The sequence below is a fragment of the Drosophila bipectinata genome, chromosome 2L (assembly GCF_030179905.1).
Source record: "Drosophila bipectinata strain 14024-0381.07 chromosome 2L, DbipHiC1v2, whole genome shotgun sequence".
Taxonomy (NCBI): Eukaryota; Metazoa; Arthropoda; class Insecta; order Diptera; family Drosophilidae; genus Drosophila; species Drosophila bipectinata.
This window is the reverse complement of record NC_091736.1, coordinates 16,969,046-16,987,408: the sequence shown is the minus strand read 5'-3', so window position 1 is coordinate 16,987,408 and position 18,363 is coordinate 16,969,046. Positions and strand designations below refer to the sequence as shown.

General features: G+C 44.2%; 7 protein-coding genes across 11 annotated transcripts; 5 read left to right on the top strand and 2 right to left on the bottom strand.

The window, feature by feature from the left end:
- The first annotated feature begins 296 nt into the window (after window positions 1–296).
- Window positions 297–2,236, top strand: IntS14 (integrator complex subunit 14). Its single transcript, XM_017251558.3, has 2 exons — window positions 297–961; window positions 1,018–2,236. The coding sequence occupies exons 1-2, from the start codon at window positions 415–417 to the stop codon at window positions 2,229–2,231; spliced, it is 1,761 nt and encodes a 586-aa protein (XP_017107047.2). The 5' UTR covers window positions 297–414; the 3' UTR covers window positions 2,232–2,236.
- A 117-nt stretch (window positions 2,237–2,353) lies between these two features.
- On the top strand, window positions 2,354–3,102 carry LOC108132377 (uncharacterized). Its single transcript, XM_017251780.3, has 2 exons — window positions 2,354–2,791; window positions 2,853–3,102. The coding sequence occupies exons 1-2, from the start codon at window positions 2,426–2,428 to the stop codon at window positions 3,033–3,035; spliced, it is 549 nt and encodes a 182-aa protein (XP_017107269.2). The 5' UTR covers window positions 2,354–2,425; the 3' UTR covers window positions 3,036–3,102.
- On the bottom strand, window positions 3,032–5,879 carry Plap (phospholipase A2 activator protein). The gene is made up of 4 exons (XM_017251777.3): window positions 5,527–5,879; window positions 4,581–5,447; window positions 3,898–4,524; window positions 3,032–3,831 (listed from the first exon to the last, which is right to left on the bottom strand). Exons 1-4 carry the CDS (start codon window positions 5,682–5,684, stop codon window positions 3,120–3,122), a joined length of 2,364 nt encoding a protein of 787 aa, XP_017107266.2. The 5' UTR covers window positions 5,685–5,879; the 3' UTR covers window positions 3,032–3,119.
- A 71-nt stretch (window positions 5,880–5,950) lies between these two features.
- LOC108132378 (zinc finger matrin-type protein 5) lies at window positions 5,951–6,661 on the top strand. The gene is made up of 3 exons (XM_017251781.3): window positions 5,951–6,185; window positions 6,244–6,378; window positions 6,432–6,661. Exons 1-3 carry the CDS (start codon window positions 6,056–6,058, stop codon window positions 6,581–6,583), a joined length of 417 nt encoding a protein of 138 aa, XP_017107270.2. The 5' UTR covers window positions 5,951–6,055; the 3' UTR covers window positions 6,584–6,661.
- On the bottom strand, window positions 6,575–9,180 carry Charon (charon). The gene is made up of 4 exons (XM_017251779.3): window positions 8,334–9,180; window positions 7,635–7,861; window positions 6,956–7,569; window positions 6,575–6,805 (listed from the first exon to the last, which is right to left on the bottom strand). Exons 1-4 carry the CDS (start codon window positions 9,000–9,002, stop codon window positions 6,642–6,644), a joined length of 1,674 nt encoding a protein of 557 aa, XP_017107268.2. The 5' UTR covers window positions 9,003–9,180; the 3' UTR covers window positions 6,575–6,641.
- Window positions 9,181–9,386: 206 nt separating this feature from the next.
- On the top strand, window positions 9,387–13,762 carry LOC108132418 (RNA-binding protein 5-A-like). 2 transcript variants are annotated; one of them, XM_017251842.3, is made up of 12 exons: window positions 9,387–9,677; window positions 9,745–10,146; window positions 10,217–10,454; window positions 10,518–10,587; window positions 10,834–10,907; window positions 11,253–11,330; window positions 11,392–11,518; window positions 11,584–11,820; window positions 11,870–12,328; window positions 12,385–13,177; window positions 13,234–13,480; window positions 13,539–13,760. In XM_017251842.3, the coding sequence occupies exons 1-12, from the start codon at window positions 9,568–9,570 to the stop codon at window positions 13,653–13,655; spliced, it is 2,952 nt and encodes a 983-aa protein (XP_017107331.2). In that variant the 5' UTR covers window positions 9,387–9,567; the 3' UTR covers window positions 13,656–13,760. The 2 variants fall into 2 exon arrangements, with proteins under 2 accessions (XP_017107331.2, XP_070132815.1); XM_070276714.1 differs by lacking the exons at window positions 9,387–9,677; window positions 9,745–10,146; window positions 10,834–10,907 and having other exon boundaries at window positions 10,440–10,454; window positions 13,539–13,762.
- Window positions 13,763–13,899: 137 nt separating this feature from the next.
- Window positions 13,900–18,335, top strand: LOC108132403 (RNA-binding protein 5-A). Of its 4 annotated transcripts, XM_070276712.1 has the most exons (13): window positions 13,900–14,054; window positions 14,160–14,250; window positions 14,307–14,615; window positions 14,777–14,966; window positions 15,018–15,087; window positions 15,360–15,433; window positions 15,798–15,875; window positions 15,928–16,054; window positions 16,144–16,380; window positions 16,436–16,852; window positions 16,912–17,701; window positions 17,764–18,007; window positions 18,064–18,335. In XM_070276712.1, exons 2-13 carry the CDS (start codon window positions 14,171–14,173, stop codon window positions 18,178–18,180), a joined length of 2,733 nt encoding a protein of 910 aa, XP_070132813.1. In that variant the 5' UTR covers window positions 13,900–14,054; window positions 14,160–14,170; the 3' UTR covers window positions 18,181–18,335. The 4 variants fall into 4 exon arrangements, with proteins under 4 accessions (XP_070132813.1, XP_070132812.1, XP_017107308.3 ...); XM_070276711.1 differs by having other exon boundaries at window positions 13,920–14,250; window positions 14,783–14,966; XM_017251819.3 differs by having other exon boundaries at window positions 13,921–14,250.
- The last annotated feature ends 28 nt before the right edge of the window (window positions 18,336–18,363 follow it).

The window sequence follows — 18,363 nt, the reverse complement described above, 5'->3', positions numbered from 1 at the left end:
ACACCCAGCATCACAATTTAATTAAATTTATCTGGACACCAATTCTTTCAATATAATATGGTAAAATTAATAGTTAAAATAGTTATTTAGAAGATAGTTAAAATATACTATCTTTAAGCTTAACCATAATTTTTGTTATTATTTACGTAGTATTTAATATAAAAAATCCTTAAATTCCTTTTAAATTATTGCCCTATGCTTAAAAATAACATCACTTTGAATTTTACTTTGCTTTAGCTACTCGGTGTGTTACTGATTTTTGAATTTTGTTTTGGCGCCAATCCTGAATGGAACGTTTCGCTGTGACTGCCACTTCACCTGGAATGCAAGAAGAAGATTTGTAAACAAAAGACCAACCTACCGGATTGCAGAAAACATAATACATTGTAAATTCGTTTTATTACTGAAATTAAGATGCCGACGCTTATAGCCCTGGATGCATCGCTGTCGATGCTGCGTCCAGTTCCAGGAAGAAATGATCACACCTACCTATCGCTGGCCGTCAAGGGAATCCAGCATTTACTGGACAATCTCACAGCCGCCGGGAAGCTGGAGCACCTTGCTTTGCTTTCGTACACAACCACAACGGAATTAAAGGTGGACTTTACCAGGGACTACGATCAGATCCGGCAGGCTATCAAGAAGGTGGAGCCAGTGGACAAAGCCTGCCTGCTGACCATGCTCAAGACCTCCGTCTCCATAATGTCCACCTGGGGCGGAGCCCAAAACATTCTCCAGCTGGTTGTGTTTACAGACTGCGGGCTTGGGTTTGGGAGCACCTCGATATCTCATTTCCTGGATACCACCTTTCCAGACAAGGAGGATGAGCCGGAGTTTGCCTGGCTGACAACCTTGGCCAATTATAATCTGAACTTTATTTGTCTCGGTCTACATGGCGATTCCTACTTTACCAGGGGATTATCGGTTTACCAGCAGCTATTGGACAAAGCGAGTTTAAAGGGTACCACTACCATTAATGCTAAGCTATTGCGTGGCTCATATTTTGTTCTATTTTAGGTCAGTTGTTCATGCCAAAACCAACGAAGCCCACTGATACCACTGACGGAACATCGAATCCCATTTCGAACTCGAGCCACAAAAGCGAACTAGGTCGAACTGTTGTCTTCGAGCTGATTGAACGCCTATGTGAAGCCAGCTACAAGTCCACGGAGGTGATTCTCAAGTGTGGTAGCTATTTCCGTATGGAGGCGCCTGTGCTGCTCTGGCCACCCACGTCTCCATATGAAGAACCTTCTCCTATGTTTGGCCGAGATCCCACAATACGACACATCGACCAAAAGATTGAGATATGCGGATTTTTGGCCCTTTCTGACATTGGTTCACCAGCAACATTGAGTCGTCATTGGGTTTTGCCGAAGGTGGAGCGCGAAAAGGGCGGAAGTCGTCGGTCTGGAGGTGGAGGTGCAACAGCAAAGCTACCAAAGCTGACTCTGGACACTAACAATCCCAACTATGAACTGGAGAAGTTGGAAGCCGATATACGCGACTTTTACGCTAAGGATCCAAAGGACACGGAAGAAAGTGGCGATGATGCTGATGTCACCATTGTGGTGAAACATTCTTCTGCTCCTCAGACAGAGCAGCAAAAGGAGAACCTCTGCGTCTTGCTTCATGGGGCTCTCAAACTGGAAAACATGGCCGCTTTGGTGCTGGTGGGTGAGAAGTGGTATGGATTCATCTATGCCTTTACTGACGGCAAGAAAAAGTCAAATCTTATGTTGAATGTGCTTCCACCCGGAACGAATGTCATACCTTGGATTGGAGATCTGGAACTACTCGGATTCGCCGAGGATCTAGCGCCAGGAGAGACTGCCAGTTTTCCTGTGCGAGCTGATCGGCGATCCTATTCCCAGAGTAGTGTTGTTTGGATCCGGCAAGCCAGCCTGCAGTCGGATGTGCAGAAGGTTCTACGACATGCCAAAAAAATGCCCGACAAAACACAGCACTTCTACAAGGAGCTCAATCGAATCAGGCGAGCTGCTCTCGCCCTGGGATTCGTAGAATTGTTGGAGGCACTGGCTATGCTGCTAGAGAAGGAATGTGCACATCTCACCATGAATGGGGCTAGCAGTGAGTGCACCTTGCAGCTGCAACACGCTGCCACAGAGCTTCGGAAGACTTCGAATAGAGATATTAAGTCCACAATTGTTCCTTTACAGAAGGGAGCACCCGATGCGGGAACCGCCCCTGGCCCTGGATATATGTATTAAATAAACTACAGTTTTTTTTAAATTTTTTATTTGGAAATTAAATAGTTTAAGATAAGAAACAGGAAGCTTTTTAAAACTAAAGATACATCTGTATCTTTTTGAATTTTCTATAGAATATTTCTTTACTTTACAACACTGAACAGCCGTCTATCGTTATCGGAGCGAATATTTTTGTTTGCAAAGAAATAATAACAATGGGTGGCCCAGAACTTCCCTCGGATCCTGGTCATGAGGTATTCCCAACGCCAGCAGTTGACCATCCTCGGGTGGGAGCAGAGAGTGAGGAGAGCGACGATCCGGATGCATATGAGGGCTATCAACCACTGGCCATGGATGAGGGAAACGAGGGAATAGCAAGCGAGGAGACTAGGGTGCAGGCACCACAAGCCGAGGATGGAAATGCGGACGAGGATATTGATTTACTCAACGCTCCTGTGACACATGGCGACCCCAATATGCCGCCTATCGAGACTGCAGATGTGGAAATCGAACGACAGGTGTGGAACGAACCCAGGCCCAAGGAGTTACAAATAGAGCTGGACAAAACGCGAACCGAGCAAGTAAGAACAAAGGAAACACTATGGGTTGACGTAAGAGATTTAACCTCCATTTACATTACAGATCCTCAAAGCTATGTCCACTATTACCTTGCCCAACATCACAGTACCTGATTGGGCCAAGGGTGTTCCTGAGGATCGATGGAAACTAGAGCTACTCGATCGAATAAATAACCGGCAGCGTCCATCAGGGCCGGATTCCTCGGCAACAGAAAAGCCGCAGCATTCCAAGGCTCATATAGATTAGAGTTTATTGTTGTTTATTTAAAAAAAGCTTTTTCCAATATATATATAATTTAGACAGATCCTAAAAACCGTGATCCAGTGCATCCTAAAATGCGGCCAAAAGGGCCTGGCCGACTGAGTTCACTTTGCTAAAGTTCTCTCCCTGCGGAGTGTTGGTCAGCTCCCGCAGCTTATCCATCACATAGTCAACGGAAATCACCTGAGCGATAGTCTCTTGGCCGCATGGAGTGGTGGTCAGGTTTCCGATGGCCTGCATGGAGCGGTAGCAGGCTTCCAGATCCTTGGCCCATTTAAGAAGCTCAACAACACCCGAGGTAACAACATGACACACTTCCCCCTTGGCCACGCCAAGGATCTGTGAAATGGTCACGTTGAGATAAAATGTGGCGACGGCAATCTGCAAATTGGCACTTCCCGCCTTGATCCCGGCTATTAAATCAGTGATCTCCGGCAGTTGCTTTTCGATATGCAGACGTCCGGTGGTGTGGCCCAAGCTATTGGCTAAACATCGTATCACCATTAATTGGTTGGCTGCCGATCCGCCCAGGTGGGGAATCACAATGCTAAGAAAGTTGTGGGTGTTGTGAAGAATGCTGAAAATTGCTTCGTTTCTGACTGCCAGACGAAGAATGTCTAGGACGGGAAAGAGCATTCCTTCAGGCCACTTCAAAAGAATGGTCAGAGCTTCCAACGAGGTTAGGTCCAGCTCTGGGGACTGCTCTGTGAGTTTTATTACAGCCAGAAGAATCTCCTCTCCCACTTTTCCATCGCTGGTGGATATCTTGTTATTAAATTCTCTGAAAATTGAAATTATTAAATATTTAACAATTAAATTTAATTAAGTTTTAAAAATTTATACTAACTTTAACTTTTCCAGCACCTTGTTGGCATCACATGTATCAAAAGTGCGGTAGTTACTGATTGGGAAGTGTTTGTCTCCGGACTTTACGAAATTTACATCCACGCGCGACTGGTTGGCGCTGGTTCCGGTTGAGTAGCTGGAAGATCCTGTGAATGGATCGACATTTCCTCCGCTGGGAACGTTTGTGTTACTTGATCCGGGCACGTACCGGGAGCCGCCAGTGAATGGATCCTGATAGCCAGTGGGTGCCTGGCTCAGCACGGGTGCACTGTTGGAGTTCGTCACTATGAAGTTGGCGACTTGGTCAAGGTATGCCTGCGGCAGGTTGTTCTTGTGAATGAAAGACTGCGCCGCCTGCCAGGGATCTTCGCCACGGTTGTAGGGGAGTTTGATTGGTGGCTCCGTATCGGAGATATCCACGCTGAACACAAAGTCGTACTCCTTACCCTCGTGCATTTTCTTACCGGAACTGGCTTGTGTTCCCCCAGCGCCTCCGGTGACGTCTCCGACCAGGTTCCAATTGCCCATCTCCCAGCTGTAGCACTTTACTGAGCCGTCAGGATGGCGCACCATCTTTGTTTGACCCTCGCGAGTTCCATTGGACAACAGTGCCTCGGGGCCAGGAAGGCTTCAAAGGAAACAATCATAAATTTCTATCGATTATGAAATATAACTTTAACTGACTCAGTTTTCTTTACACCGCCAATCTCCTCGTTTATCTGCGATTTCCTTGTGGACACTGCAAGATCGAAGGCATTTCTGATTCCCTCGCTGGCCTGTCGCGCCGGTTCCTGACTAAAGACACGAACTACTCCGTCACTGCTGCCGGTGACAATATCTCCGTTTTGTAAACACGCCACAGACCACACTGAAATGGCCGGATGCAGAATGGGAGCTCCCAGCTCATCGCCTGTAATCACATTCCACATACGCAGGGTGCTGTCTTCGCCGCAGGAGACCACCACCTGGTCTCCCAGAGCTGTGTTTCTGGCCATCGCATAGATATAGTTCGAGTGGCCACTCAACTCCCGGACGCACTCGCCGTCCTCGTTCCAAAAACGCAGTATGGCGTCGTTGCCGCATGAGAGTAAGGTATTTGCCTCCAGGGCAATCAGGCCACGAACACAGTCCGTGTGGCCCTTGAGCAGCCGCAACTTTTCGCCCTTCTCGTTCCAGTAGTAGATGCATTTGTCAGCTCCCCCGGTAACGTATTTTTGCTGCTCTTTCAGAGTGGCGACAGCCCAGACCGCAGCCTCATGGCCCTCCAGCGTTATGAATGTAACATCGCCCGTCTCACTGATTGACCACACCCGGGCTGTCTTGTCCCAGCTGCCACTGATGATGCTGCGGGACTTTAATCCTCCAGCAAGGGCGCACACCGTCGATCCATGACCCTTCAGGGTGATCAAAGGAACAAGACCGTCATGTTTATAAATACAAATGGTCGAATCGTTGCTGGCGGTACATATCCACTGCTCAGACTCTAGGTAGAAGATGTAAGATATGAAGTTCTTGTGATCCTGCAGGGTCAGACTCTCAATATACTCGTTTCTGTAGGTGATACGAAGGTAAGAAGGTTACAGGGTGAAAAGGCCAAAAATCAAGCTAGACAAAGGACTCTAATACTAACCCACTTGGACGCCACAACTTTGTGCTTTTGTCTCGCGATCCAGAGAGAATGACCTGTCCTCCTTGAGGAGACACTCCTCCAGCTGCTACGGCACGGACGTCCATGCTGTGCCCCAGCAGCTCACAGCTCAGCTTGAAATTATCCAGCGATGGCTCCATGTCTGTCTGTTGTTTTTTGTTCAATTCACACAAAAGTTTTACTTGTTTTTAGCTCGCCGGCTGTCAAAAATGCCACTTAATAGAGTAATTTAACCATTCACAGCGAACGACAGTGTGCAAAAAAATTTTTGCAGACTCAGATAGAGATGACCGATTTAAGGTCAATTAATCCAATTCCAAAGACTTCGGAAATAATTAGAGTTGTTTCATAAGATTTTGGAAAAAGTAAAGTACTGCCATAGATTTTAGGAAAGTCAAGAAGAAAAATGAACAATTGTGTATTTAAAAAAATCGCCATCAACACTATATATACCGATATTTGTTAGTACCATCTCTAATTTAATAAATATTGTTTAGATTTTATTAAAACAATGGGCGGAAAGAGCTATTTTTGCGATTATTGTTGTTGTTTTATGAAAAATGACTTAAATGTACGCAAATTGCACAATAGTGGCATCGCCCACACGATTTGCAAAACCAATTATTTGCGACGCCTAACAGGTAGGGACTTCCCCTTAAAATCCTAGGAGGCTACCAACTAAAATGCGTTTTATTTTAGATCCAAGAACTGTCTTGGTAGAGGAACGTCTTAAGCAGCCTTGTTTGCGCTACTTTAGTGGCTACTGCAAGTTTGAGATGTTTTGCAAAAACAGCCATTACAGTAAAAAGCAGTTGGAAAAGCTGGAAAAATTGGGTAATCAATGTTCTCGTATTACTTTTAACCTTTAACTTATCCATTACTCTTAGTTTTAGCCCAAAACAGACGGGAGAGCCGAAAAAAGAAGAAACCCAAAAAGTGGCCATGGAAGACACTACCACAAAAAGGACTGCCTCCGTCGCTGCAACCCATTGACTTGGCCCTGCTTAAGAAAACCAATTTCGATCTGAACTGGGGTTAATTAGCTTTTCTATGTTAAATAGTTTATTTAAATTAAACTTATGTATGTACAATAAACATTAAGAATTCAATAATCCAATTACTTTGTCCATAACTCTTGACACTTTCAGGCTAATGCGTAAGTTGCGTGCATAATCGTAGTGGTAAGATTTCGGGGAATGCCCGATAAAGTTCTCCTGATCGGGATCGGCCAGGTGGGCTAGCAGGAAATAGCAAAAGTGTTCTGCAATCGATAAGATTAGAGAAACTTTGTTTATGATCATAAAATTACAGAAATATTTACAAAATGATAAAGAAACAGCACACAGTTTAAAATTTAGGTCATTAATCAGGGGATTCCCCTTAAATGTCAGTAATTTTGTGTATAACGTACCTAGCTCTCCCTCTATGGCGTAGAAAAGAGGCGTATTCCCTGCCCTCGTTTCGGAGGCATTAATCACATCCAGCTTCATTCTGCGCGTTTTCAGCTTCGATTTAGTCATATCCAAGTTGTCGCAAGCCCGATCGTAGTACTTCGAGAAGGCTTTCTCGTCCCGACCATCAGTATTTGGAGTTTCCGCTGTTCTCCTGTAGATCGGCTCGCCCAAATCCCGCTCGTCTATGCAATCCAGAATGGCTTCTGCCATATGGAACTGATTGTACCGCACTGCCAGATGCAGAGCTGTATAACCATCATCATTGGGCTCCAAAAGAAGATTTAAGTCAATATGCTTCATCAGAACTCTAACGGATTCGAGATTTATGTTGTTGATCACTGCCAGGTGAATGACGGTGTTGGAGTTCTCGTAGAAGTGATCTAGCAGGCATCCCGCTGAGATAATAATTGACACGATCTCCGCATCAACGTTGTTGGTTAGTGCAAGTTGCAGGCAATCCTCGCCATCGCTGCTGAGCAGAGTGTTGATGTCGGTGTTTACGTGCGAAAACACAAACACCTGCCGCTTTACCCCAAAAACATCGCCACGCAGTATGTAATCATGGATGGGACTAAAGGAGAAAACAAATTAATTAAAGCTTAGTAACAGAGTTCAAAGTTAAATCGTTATACTTACAACAGTCCTTCCTCGGACTTGACTCTAGCTTTTAGGAATTCTTGGGCCATCATATGTTTTATTAAGTCCGTACTTGTTCCTTCTATGTAGCCCTCTACTCGGCTTTGGTCCTCTTCACTAAAGGGTATATCGGACAAAGATATATTCGACAAAGATATATCGGACATGTTTGAGTTTCGCCGTTCTGGAGTTTTGAAAGAATTATTGCTTTGAGTTTCATGCGTGTTCTGCAAAGAAATTTAAATACAAAATTTGAATAAAGTTGCAAAGTATTTTTTTTTCTCATTGATTCTTAAGGATTAGTAAGAGTTATGGTATTATTTTTTTATTTTATAGGTTTTATGGTGGATATATTTACCGATAGCCGTAACCGTTTAAAGTATAAATATTTTCAAGCCCGTAAGTGCAACCGAAACCGAAATATTTATCTGTAAAAAACGAAACCTAATCTATATATATGTTTTTTTGTCGCAGTTTTATTCCATCAAAGTATTTCCTTTTTTTTATATACCTTCAGAATTAAACTCTACTATAAGTATAATTATAACAATAATTTCTTGATAGAAAAGAATAATTAAAAATGCAAAATGTAATCATTATGATCCCTATTATTTTTATCTCTCCGATAAGAACTTGAAGGAAAGTCTGGGTACGAAGTGTATACCAACTATATATGTATATAAATTCGATTTTTCTTACCGTAACCTCCAGCTTTTTCTTTTTGGTAACCAGCGGAGTCAGCTGTTTGTCCTCGCGCTCCTGTAGCGCCATTTGGGCTGCCGATCGCTTAACCACCTGTGGAACACATGTATTCCGTTTCCTTCCACGTTTTTTAGGAACTTTTACTGGCTGAGCTGTTGACGTAATTGGTGTGGAATTTGAAATCGGATTGGAGTCCGTGGGGCTCGAGTTCTTCGTTGAATCGGCTGATTCATTTTTTATGGGTGGTTTTTCCTCGGATTTTGGCGGCACATAATGCCCCTGTGGTAGGATTTTCCTGTCATCCGATTCCCATTGTGTTTGCGTGGAGGCGTCTACCTTTGTGACTCCACAAGAACATTGTTTACCTTGATGCGAGATAGTGGAGCTGTCCTTATCTGAGCTGTGGCTATTGTGGCCATTAATCGCATTGATCACGCGTTGCTGGAGGGCTTTATCAGGTATGCACATTAGGGACTTGAAAATGTCCTCAAAAAAGGGCTTGAATGATTTGCGCTGGATGTAAGTATTGCAGCTGACCGGTGTAGAACTGGGCATGGTAATGACCCGAATCGGTAGTGGAGGCGTTTGGGGGGTCTTGAGTAATAATTCCCCTCCGGATGCGATCCGCTCGACCTTTTGCGTTTTCGTCAACAAAACCTTCTTCATCGTTCGAATGCACTTTTATACTGCTCGGCTAATCTAGAATGCGTTCCAATGAATTGCCGCTGATTGTCAAGAATTTCGGGGGAAGTCTTAGTTTATGTTGATGTCAAAAAAAAAAATAAGTTGGTTTTTCCCCAAACACGCAGCGTGGAATGGCACACGGTGTTGCAAGTTGTCAGTTGTTAATCTTTTGCAACACTGTTTTTAGAGACGGTGGCGTGAAACGTATTCATCGGAAAGCTTTCTTCTCCATTAGAATAAAAATTTTATGGATTAAAATTAAATTTTAAATAGTATAAATTATCTATATAAAATAATTATAGTATTTTTTAATAACCAAAATAATAAACACAATTTTGAAAGGGTTAAGTACTTTGTTTATCGATAACACAATTCTCGTGGAGAATGGCAAGAATTTTTCGGAAAAAAGATACGCACGGATTAAGGCACCGGAGTTTCAGTTGTAATTAGATAATTTGGAGGAAACGGGGGAGCCACTAATAACGGCGCCTGCATTGGATGACTTCCTGTCTGTTGGAAAAACAAAAAAATCGCCATATCCGGATTGATGGACTCGCGTAATCGAGGCTTTTCGTCGGGTGGTGGAAGTGACTGTGGGGGAAGGGGCAACTACCAGCGGTCCCGGTCGCGCTACAGCAGATCCCGGTCCCGTTCACGGTAAATCTTTTATACTACATAAGTAAGAAATGGTTTGGCTTGAATCCTAATATGTATGTATTCACAGAGAAAGAAATCGCGGATATGCCGGATCCAGGCACCGCAATTCCCGGTCACGGAGTCGGGATCGATCCCCGAATTTCCGGCACGACCAACGTGGTGGTAGAGGTGGCGGTGGGGACCCTGATTTGTATCAGAACTTGATCCATGATGATTATCGGGATGACCAGCGCAACTTCAACTCCCGAAACAACTTTGAACATCGGCCATTCCGGCGCGAAGAGAACTTTGAGCATCGAAACAGGGACAGGGATAGGGGTCAAAGCAACTTTGACAACGAACATCGTTGGCGAGATATGGACTCTCGCGAAAGGAGTCCTATGGAGAGGTTCCCAGATAGAGAGCAAGGCAGGCCCTGGAACCGGAATTATGAACATGATGATAGAGGAAGAAGCAACGAAAGGAACATGTAAGCAGCCCCTACTACTACCGAGAGCGTACCAACAATAAGCTGATTTAAAATATAAATAATTTTTTAGTCGTTCCCGAGATAATCGGTCCCACAATGGTGGCGGTAACAATGGGCGAATGGGCAGCCGCGACCGGGAACGAGACCGGGAGCGGGAACGGGAGTGGGACAGAGATCGCGACAGGAGAGGCTCGTCGGAAGAGGACAGTGATGAGGGACAGATGCGGCGGAATCAAAGTAGACATGTGACGGAAGCGCTCAATATAATTATTATCTTTGGACTCTCGAAACAAATAACAAAGGCAGATGTAAGATTCTTGCAAGCATAGTCTAACCATCATATTTAATAATGTGCTACGATCGTGTTATAGATCATGAGTGAACTGATTAAGGTCAACATGGAGCCAGCCTGCATTCGGATCATCCGGAAACATGGCGCAGGTGGGTTATGAAATCTTTGATAATGCCCTTACAGCCCAGGCGTGAGCTAGGCGGAACAAGTGTGTGTGTACGATAATCAGTACAACTTTTAATGGAAAACAAGTATACCAAACGAATATTACCCGGCCACAAAAAGAATCGAAAAGAATACTCGTACAATTTCCCACAACAATGTTACAAACCTATCGAAACATTCAACATTTTTTGACGAAAACATTTTGTATCTGCTTCTATCCGAAAATTTAGATTCATCACGCGGTATAGCGTTTGTCGAGTTTAACACCGTTGAGGAGGCAAAGCAATGGATGGATATAACTCAGGTATCAGCGCAATCAACTTTTGATCCTTTGAACATCAACAGCTAAGGAACTTCCCATGGCTGTTATTAGGAAATTGTGGATTTCTCAGTATGGTTACTAAGCTTTAGTAGCTACTTCACAATCAGAGAACTCATCGAAATCTTAAGAACTGTACTGAAATCTATTATTTTCTAATAAATGCCAAGGAAAGTGACATGGAGAAGAGCATCTACAGCAAGACCATCCGCGTTACGAAAGCACAGAAGCAATCCGGTGACTGTGTAGAGTGTGAAAAATATCCTAACATTTTTCGATGCCATACTGATCTTGAAACCTTTTTTCTCTTTTCCATGTCTGCTGCCACAGGGCGTTATTTCGTTGGGAGATCAAAGACTCACTATGCAGTATAGCCATAAGCGCATTCAGGATTGGAACTGCAACAAGGTAAAAATTAAAAAATATAATTATTTTCGTCTTAATTTAAACGATTTCTTTCTTTTTGTAGTGTGGTGTTTGTAACTTCAAGTTTCGGTTCTATTGTTTTGTGTGTAAGACATCTCGAGAAGAGGGAGAGTCTGTGTTTTCCGGAGGCAGCGAGGGCATTGATGAAGTCAGCAACATTCTTACCAAAAGTAAGCTGGAAAATCTCTTTCTTTTAAATTAGTTATACTAGCTTAAACTTATTATTTTAATTTAGAAATTATGCTGCGAAACTTGGACGCTTTGGCGAATGAAGAGAGCGTACTGACTGCGCTCCAGGAGCATATTCCGGACCTGGCTAAGACTGTCAGCAAGGTGTTGATTAGTCGGGATACTCTCACTCAGGCATCGAGAGGCATTTGCTACCTCAATTTTGATACACTCGTTGACTCCATGAATACCTACAATGCATTGACGGCTCTGCAACCGCCACTAGTATTGGATGACAGAAATGGTAGCTTATATTTTTGAAACTATAGTTCTTTCACTAATTCGCATATTAGTTGCCATTACATATTGCATTGACTCGGAGGATCGTCCCAAGTTGCCGAAGGATACAACTACGGCCGGTGACAGAGACAATCCCAGTGGGGCTCCCGAACCAATGTCACCTTCCGGAATCAGTGAGAACTACACTTTGGCCGACGTACCTCGTTTGGCTGAGTACAGTGCCTCACTGTATGCCTCGAATCCTGCAGAGCACGCTCATTATGTTCAGTACTATACAGATTATTACACAACAGAGATTAAAAAGAAGAAGGGAGACACTCAAGTCACTGAAGCAAACTCTGGTGCTGCTGTGGCCCTTTCGGCTATCCAACGCAAACAAAAGAAGATGAGCAGTATTGAGACTACGATTACAGCCGCTGCAGCAGCAGCCGCCCAAGCAGCTGCTGAGGTAAAGGCAGCCTTTGCTGCCAAGAATGTAACCGCTCCAAGGGGCAACGATGGAAAGATCTATCGTAAGTATTTCTAAAAAGAAAATTACGTAAGCTAACGTGTATCTTTTTCATTCCAGCTGCCCCTGATGTGTCCAAGTATCAGTATGATGAATCTTCTGGCTACTATTATGACCCTTCCACGGGTCTTTACTACGACGCTCACTCGCAGTATTATTACAACAACGAAACAGGAGCCTATCTCTACTGGGATCAACGCAGAAGCACTTATGTCTTGGCCACGCCAGCCTCCACGCAGGCTGCTCTGCAAGAAGTCATATCTGAGGCGGAACAGAAAGAGGAAGAAGCCAAAAAGGCTAAGGAAAAAGAGAAGGAAAAAGAGGGAGGCAAGCCCGACAAGGTCAAGGTGGCCAAGAAGATAGTGAAGGACATGGAGAAGTGGGCCAAGCAGCTCAACCAAAAGAAAGACTACACGGCTGTGGCCACTCCGCAACCCATACTGTCAGGAAATGAAGGTCCTAGCACATCACGGCCCACCCAAGGTGCCTATGCTGATGTGGGCTTTTCAATCCTTGAGAAAAAAGAACGCGCCAAGCTTACGGACTACATAGCGCCAACAGGTCCTCCCGGAATAAATAAATTGGTCAATGCCTACGGTGGAGCATCGGACTCAGAAGAGGAAAGTGCGCCCAACTACCAGAACGCCTCAAATTCGGTAGGAGCTGGAGGAGGAGCCGCCAGCGAATTGGACTACGTGGATTTCCAGAAGCTCACCTGTTTGCTCTGCAAGCGGGCCTTCCAATCACTTGACATACTGCAGAAGCATTTAAAGATGTCCAACCTGCACAAAGAGAATCTGGCCAAGCTCAACCAAAACTCCGCAGGAGCTTCAAGCGGAGATGGAGGACTATCGTGAGTTGTAGAAGATTCTGCTAATTCTTAGATCTCACTAATTTGTTTCTTATTAGCTATCGAGATCGTGCCAAGGAGCGTAGGCTAAAGTATGGGGAAAGCGATCCTCCTCCTCCGAATCGCAGCCGGGAACGCTTTGAACAGGAGATTAAGACCTTGCAGTCTAGGCAAAAGGACAGCGGTGCGGCTCCAGCCATGCCTATTAGCTCCAGCAACGTGGGCAGCCGACTGCTTCAGAAGATGGGCTGGTCAGAAGGACAGGGATTGGGCAGGAAAAACCAAGGACGTACCCAAATCATAGAGGTTAGTATTTAATACTTAAATGTACCTTTTTTATTTAACTATATCGCTGTCATTGTAGGCTGAAGGCCGTACCAACAACATTGGCCTAGGAAACCAGTCAGGAAAAATGGTGCCTGGTAATGACTACAAGTCCTACATCAAGAAGATGATGAAGCAACGTTATGAAAACGCCTAAAGCCTATAGGCTGTTCTCCATTTATATATTTTAATATAATAATGTAATAGGTTTTAATGTACTAGGTTATAGTTTGAGTTATGATTAGTAAAATTCATACTCTCATTTTGTGTACAAATTATATAAATCGCAGTTCTATTGTTGGGGTATACTTTATTAGGGGGATTTATATTAAAAGTTACATTTTATTGTAAAAGTATTTCCGGTGATTTCCCCAAAACAGGCACTGCCTGACACTTTCCAACACTGTAATTTAAACGTTTATCGATACCTGTTTCCCAGTGAATGACAAAGGAGGCCGAATATATTTTTTGCTGCTACCTTCGGACGGAAAGTTTATTTTAGGTTCTTGACTGTCATCTATTCGAGCTGGGATTTTATATTGGAAGCGTTGAACAAGTAAGATGTCTAGCCCATCAGGCTCTAGTCGAAGGGAAAATAAATGGGCCAGCGGGTCCAATCATTATGTGAAACATTCAGATAATTACCATCGATTTGCATTAGATAGTCGCAGAATGGATTCTCGATTCGGTCGAGGGGGAAATGGGAATGATTCCAGATACCGAGGATACAGTCGCTCTCGATCCCGATCTCGGTAAGTGGCTGTCTGGCCATTAGTTTTATTCACTTCCGGAGTGTATCGATTTTTAGGGAAAGGAGCCGGGAGCGTGGTGCTTACAGGCGACGAGCTTCCAGGTCCCGAAGCCGAGAGAGGTATTCCCATCACAGGCATGGACATAGTCCGGACCGCGATCTCTACCGGGATCTCATCGACGACGACTACAAAGATGAAGAGCGTCCGACATCCCGGAAAACCTTCGAGCGCCAGAATTATAACGAGGACTCCCAGGATCACCGAGATCATGATCAGCAAAAGAGGCGTGACACGTCATGGAGTCATGATGGAGATTCTAGGAACCGGAACAACGACGATTACGAAAAAGATTCTGAACGCGGAAGGTGAGAAAGGGGCTGGATACGGTTAAATTTATTCAGGGAGTTTAGGTGTGTCTGAAATCTATATAGAATGAAAAAAATATATAGCCAGAAGTTCTGGTCTTATAGTCTCATAGGAGGTATTACCTAAATTAGTTTTTAATTTTCTACAATTTTCTTTCTAGTTACAGAGGTCGCAGTGGCAGCAACGGCAACCGAGCTCAGGGGAAGGAGCGTGAATCTCACTATTCTTCGGATGACAGTGAAGGCACTGATGAGGTACCAGGCCGGATGTGGCCGCACAATGGGCAAAGCACCGAAGCTCTTAACAATATAATCATTTTCGGTCTGAATAAACACATCACGGAAGCAGATGTAAGACTTAAAATATTGTAAAACTTAAAACTTAATGATTTGTTCCAAAAGATTATGGCCGAGCTTGTCAAAGTTAACCTACAACCGGCTTCGATACGTGTCATGAGGAAGAAACCAACAGGTGGGTTACAAAACCGTGAATTTTAAGCAATATATGCTTTAATGAAAGTACAGCGTGAGTATTGTGTGCCCAGAAAAATGCTCGGAAAGGATTTTTAAAGATTAACATAAAATACTTGGCTTATACGACATCAGCACCAAATTCCACAAAAAAAGAAATATTTAGAAAATATTTAGACAAAAATACTATTCCCCAAAACGTTACAATGCTATTGAAACAACCAACATTTTTTGACAAAAACATTTTCGTATCTGCTTCTATCTAAAATTTAGGTGCCTCACGCTGTTTTGCATTTGTCGAGTTTAAAACCGTTGAGGAAGCGAAACAATGGATGGATATAACTCAGGTAGCCCAACAATCTTCAAGAAAAAAGGATTCATATCTTGACTTGGCTTCGCGTCTGTTACGAAATTTCGAGGGCTTTAAGTTCAGTTCTTTTCTGGTTCTTGATATTTAATTTCTAACATCACGCCTTTAGCTAATAGCTGCTCTTTCAATAGTCCAAGGCGAGAACTGAACTTAATGTTATTCTTGACCACATACAGAGGAGATCCTTCGAATCAACTGCATCAACAACGTCTGCGTTTTTCCAAAACACAGAAGCAAACTGTGGTGACTGTGTAGTTTGTGGAACTTTTGATAGTTTTTTTTCCTACGAATATGACCTTTAATTCATGTTGTTTCCCTTCTCTTCCATCTCTCCCGGCCAGGGTGTGCTCCAGTTGGGCGACAATCGCGTAGCCATGCAGTACAGCCACAATCGAACCTCGGATTGGACTTGCATAAAGGTTTGTCATTTATAATTAATATAATTTGTTTTATAATTTTAGTTATTTGTAGTGTGGTGCTAGCAACTTTAAGAGACGTTTCCAGTGCTATATGTGCAGCGCCGCACGGTCTGAGAGCGAGAATTCTTTCTCCGCAGCAAGCGAGGGCATCGACGAAGTCAGCCGCATCCTCACAAAAAGTATATCCACCAAGAGCAATCTCTTTCCATGCCGTTTCCCCCAGCTAATCAGCTAATAACCCACTAATCTGCCACGCTTTCCAATGCAGAGATTATGCTCCGCAACCTGGACGCGCTAACAAATGAGGAGGGCGTGCTAACTGCCCTCCAAAAGCATTTGCCCAAACTGGCCAAAACAGTCAGCAAGTTGGTGATCAGTAGGGACACCTTGACCCAGGCATCTAGGGGTATCTGCTATTTGCACTTTGACACCCTCGTAGACTCGATGGAAGTGTTTAATGGGCTGACGACGTTGGACCCGCCTCTGAAACTGGATGATAGAGAGGGTATGTGTGGCTGAGTGTATTCCCTGTACAAGTTCTTTAATTTATTTTCTCACAGTTATCATAACGTATTGTATTGACATCGAAGACCGTAAAGTAATTCCTACTGACCTGAATTCTAATGCCTACAAGTCCTTTGGCCACATTGCAGCAGTGGCACCTTCTGGAGTCACAGGCAACTACACCATGGAAGATGTTCCACGGCTAGCAGAGTATAGTGCTTCTCTTTATGCCACTAATCCAGCTGAGCACACCTACTTTTTTCAATACTATTCTGATTATTATACCGCTGAAATCCGAAAACACAGTAATCCAGTTGATCCCAACTTGACAGAGGCCAACTCTGGAGCAGCTGTGGCTCTCTCCGCAATGCAGCGCAACCGGAAGAGGAACTTTGAGCCAGTGACCTCGGCTCCAGCTTTGCCGAAGGCCGAAGTGATCGTTGCCCCCAGGGGAAACGATGGAAAAGTGTACCGTGAGTTATTTTACGCTAAAACTTGGAAGAATTTCGTCAATGCAAGATTCTCCTTGCAGCTACTCCCGATGTGTCCAAGTACCAGTTTGACGAGACTTCTGGTTATTATTACGACGCCACTACTGGCCTTTACTACGACGCCCACTCGCAGTATTACTACAATAATGAGACGGGCGCCTATCTCTACTGGGACCAAAAGAGGCGAACCTACGTTCTGGCTACGCCAGCCTCCACGCAGGCAGCTCTGCAAGAGGTTATCGCGGAGGCGGAGGCTAAAGAGGAGGAGGCCAGGAAGGCCAAAGAGAAGGAGAAGGAAAAGGAGGGTGGCAAACAAGACAAAGTTAAGGTAGCCAAGAAGATCGTGAAGGACATGGAGAAGTGGGCCAAGCAGCTCAATCAGAAAAAAGACTATACGCCGGTGGTCGCGCCGCAACCCGTACTGGAAGGAAGCGAATGTCCCAGCACTTCTCGATCTACACCAGGGGTGTATGCTGATGTGGGATTTTCGATACTTGAGAAAAAGGAACGAGCGAAGGGCGCCGAAGGTGCAGCACAACCTGTTACTCCTGTAATCACTAAGCTGGTGAATGCCTATGGGGGAGCTTCGGATTCGGAGGAGGACAATACAGGAGCTAATCAGAGCTCACAAACATTGGCTGGAACAGGGGGACGTGGTTTTGAAGAGACAGACTACGTCGATTTTCAAAAACTTACCTGTCTGCTTTGCAAGCGTGCCTTTCAATCACAGGATATACTCCAGAAACATTTAAAAATGTCAAATCTTCATAAGGAGAATCTAGCGAAGCTGCAACCAAATCAAGGAGGAGCTAACAACGATGAGGGCTTCTCGTAAGCTTGAATATCCAGCTGGAAGTGATAATATATTTCATAATTTTTATGATACTTTTCAGCTACCGTGACCGGGCCAAGGAACGGAGATTGAAGTATGGAGAGAGTGATCCTCCGCCTCCGAACCATAGCCGAGAGCGCTTCGAGCAGCAGATAAAGACCCTCCAGTCCTCCTCCAGTGTGGCTGCCACTGCATCCTTGCCCATCAGCTCGAGCAACGTGGGTAGTCGTCTGATGCAGAAAATGGGCTGGTCAGAGGGTCAGGGACTGGGTAGAAAGAATCAGGGTCGTACTCAAATAGTTGAGGTACTGTATTAGAATCCGTAACCATAGTATCTCAAGTTAACTTTAAATATTTCCAGGCTGAGGGACGAAGCAACAATGTGGGCCTGGGAAACAAGTCGGGTAAACTGACTCCTGGCGATGACTACAAATCCTACATCAAGAAGATGATGAGGCAGCGCTATGATAATGCTTGAGCCTTTCAATCTAGTGGCTTATTAATAATTTTTCTTAGATATATGTAGAATTATTTAGGCAGTGGTTACCTCACCTACCTTTAGTTTTTTTTTTAGAATGTGTTTTGAAGTTAAAATGTAAATATTAAATAAAAAATGTCACAAAATAGGGGTAATGAAGTGCTGTATAATAAGTCGGTTTAG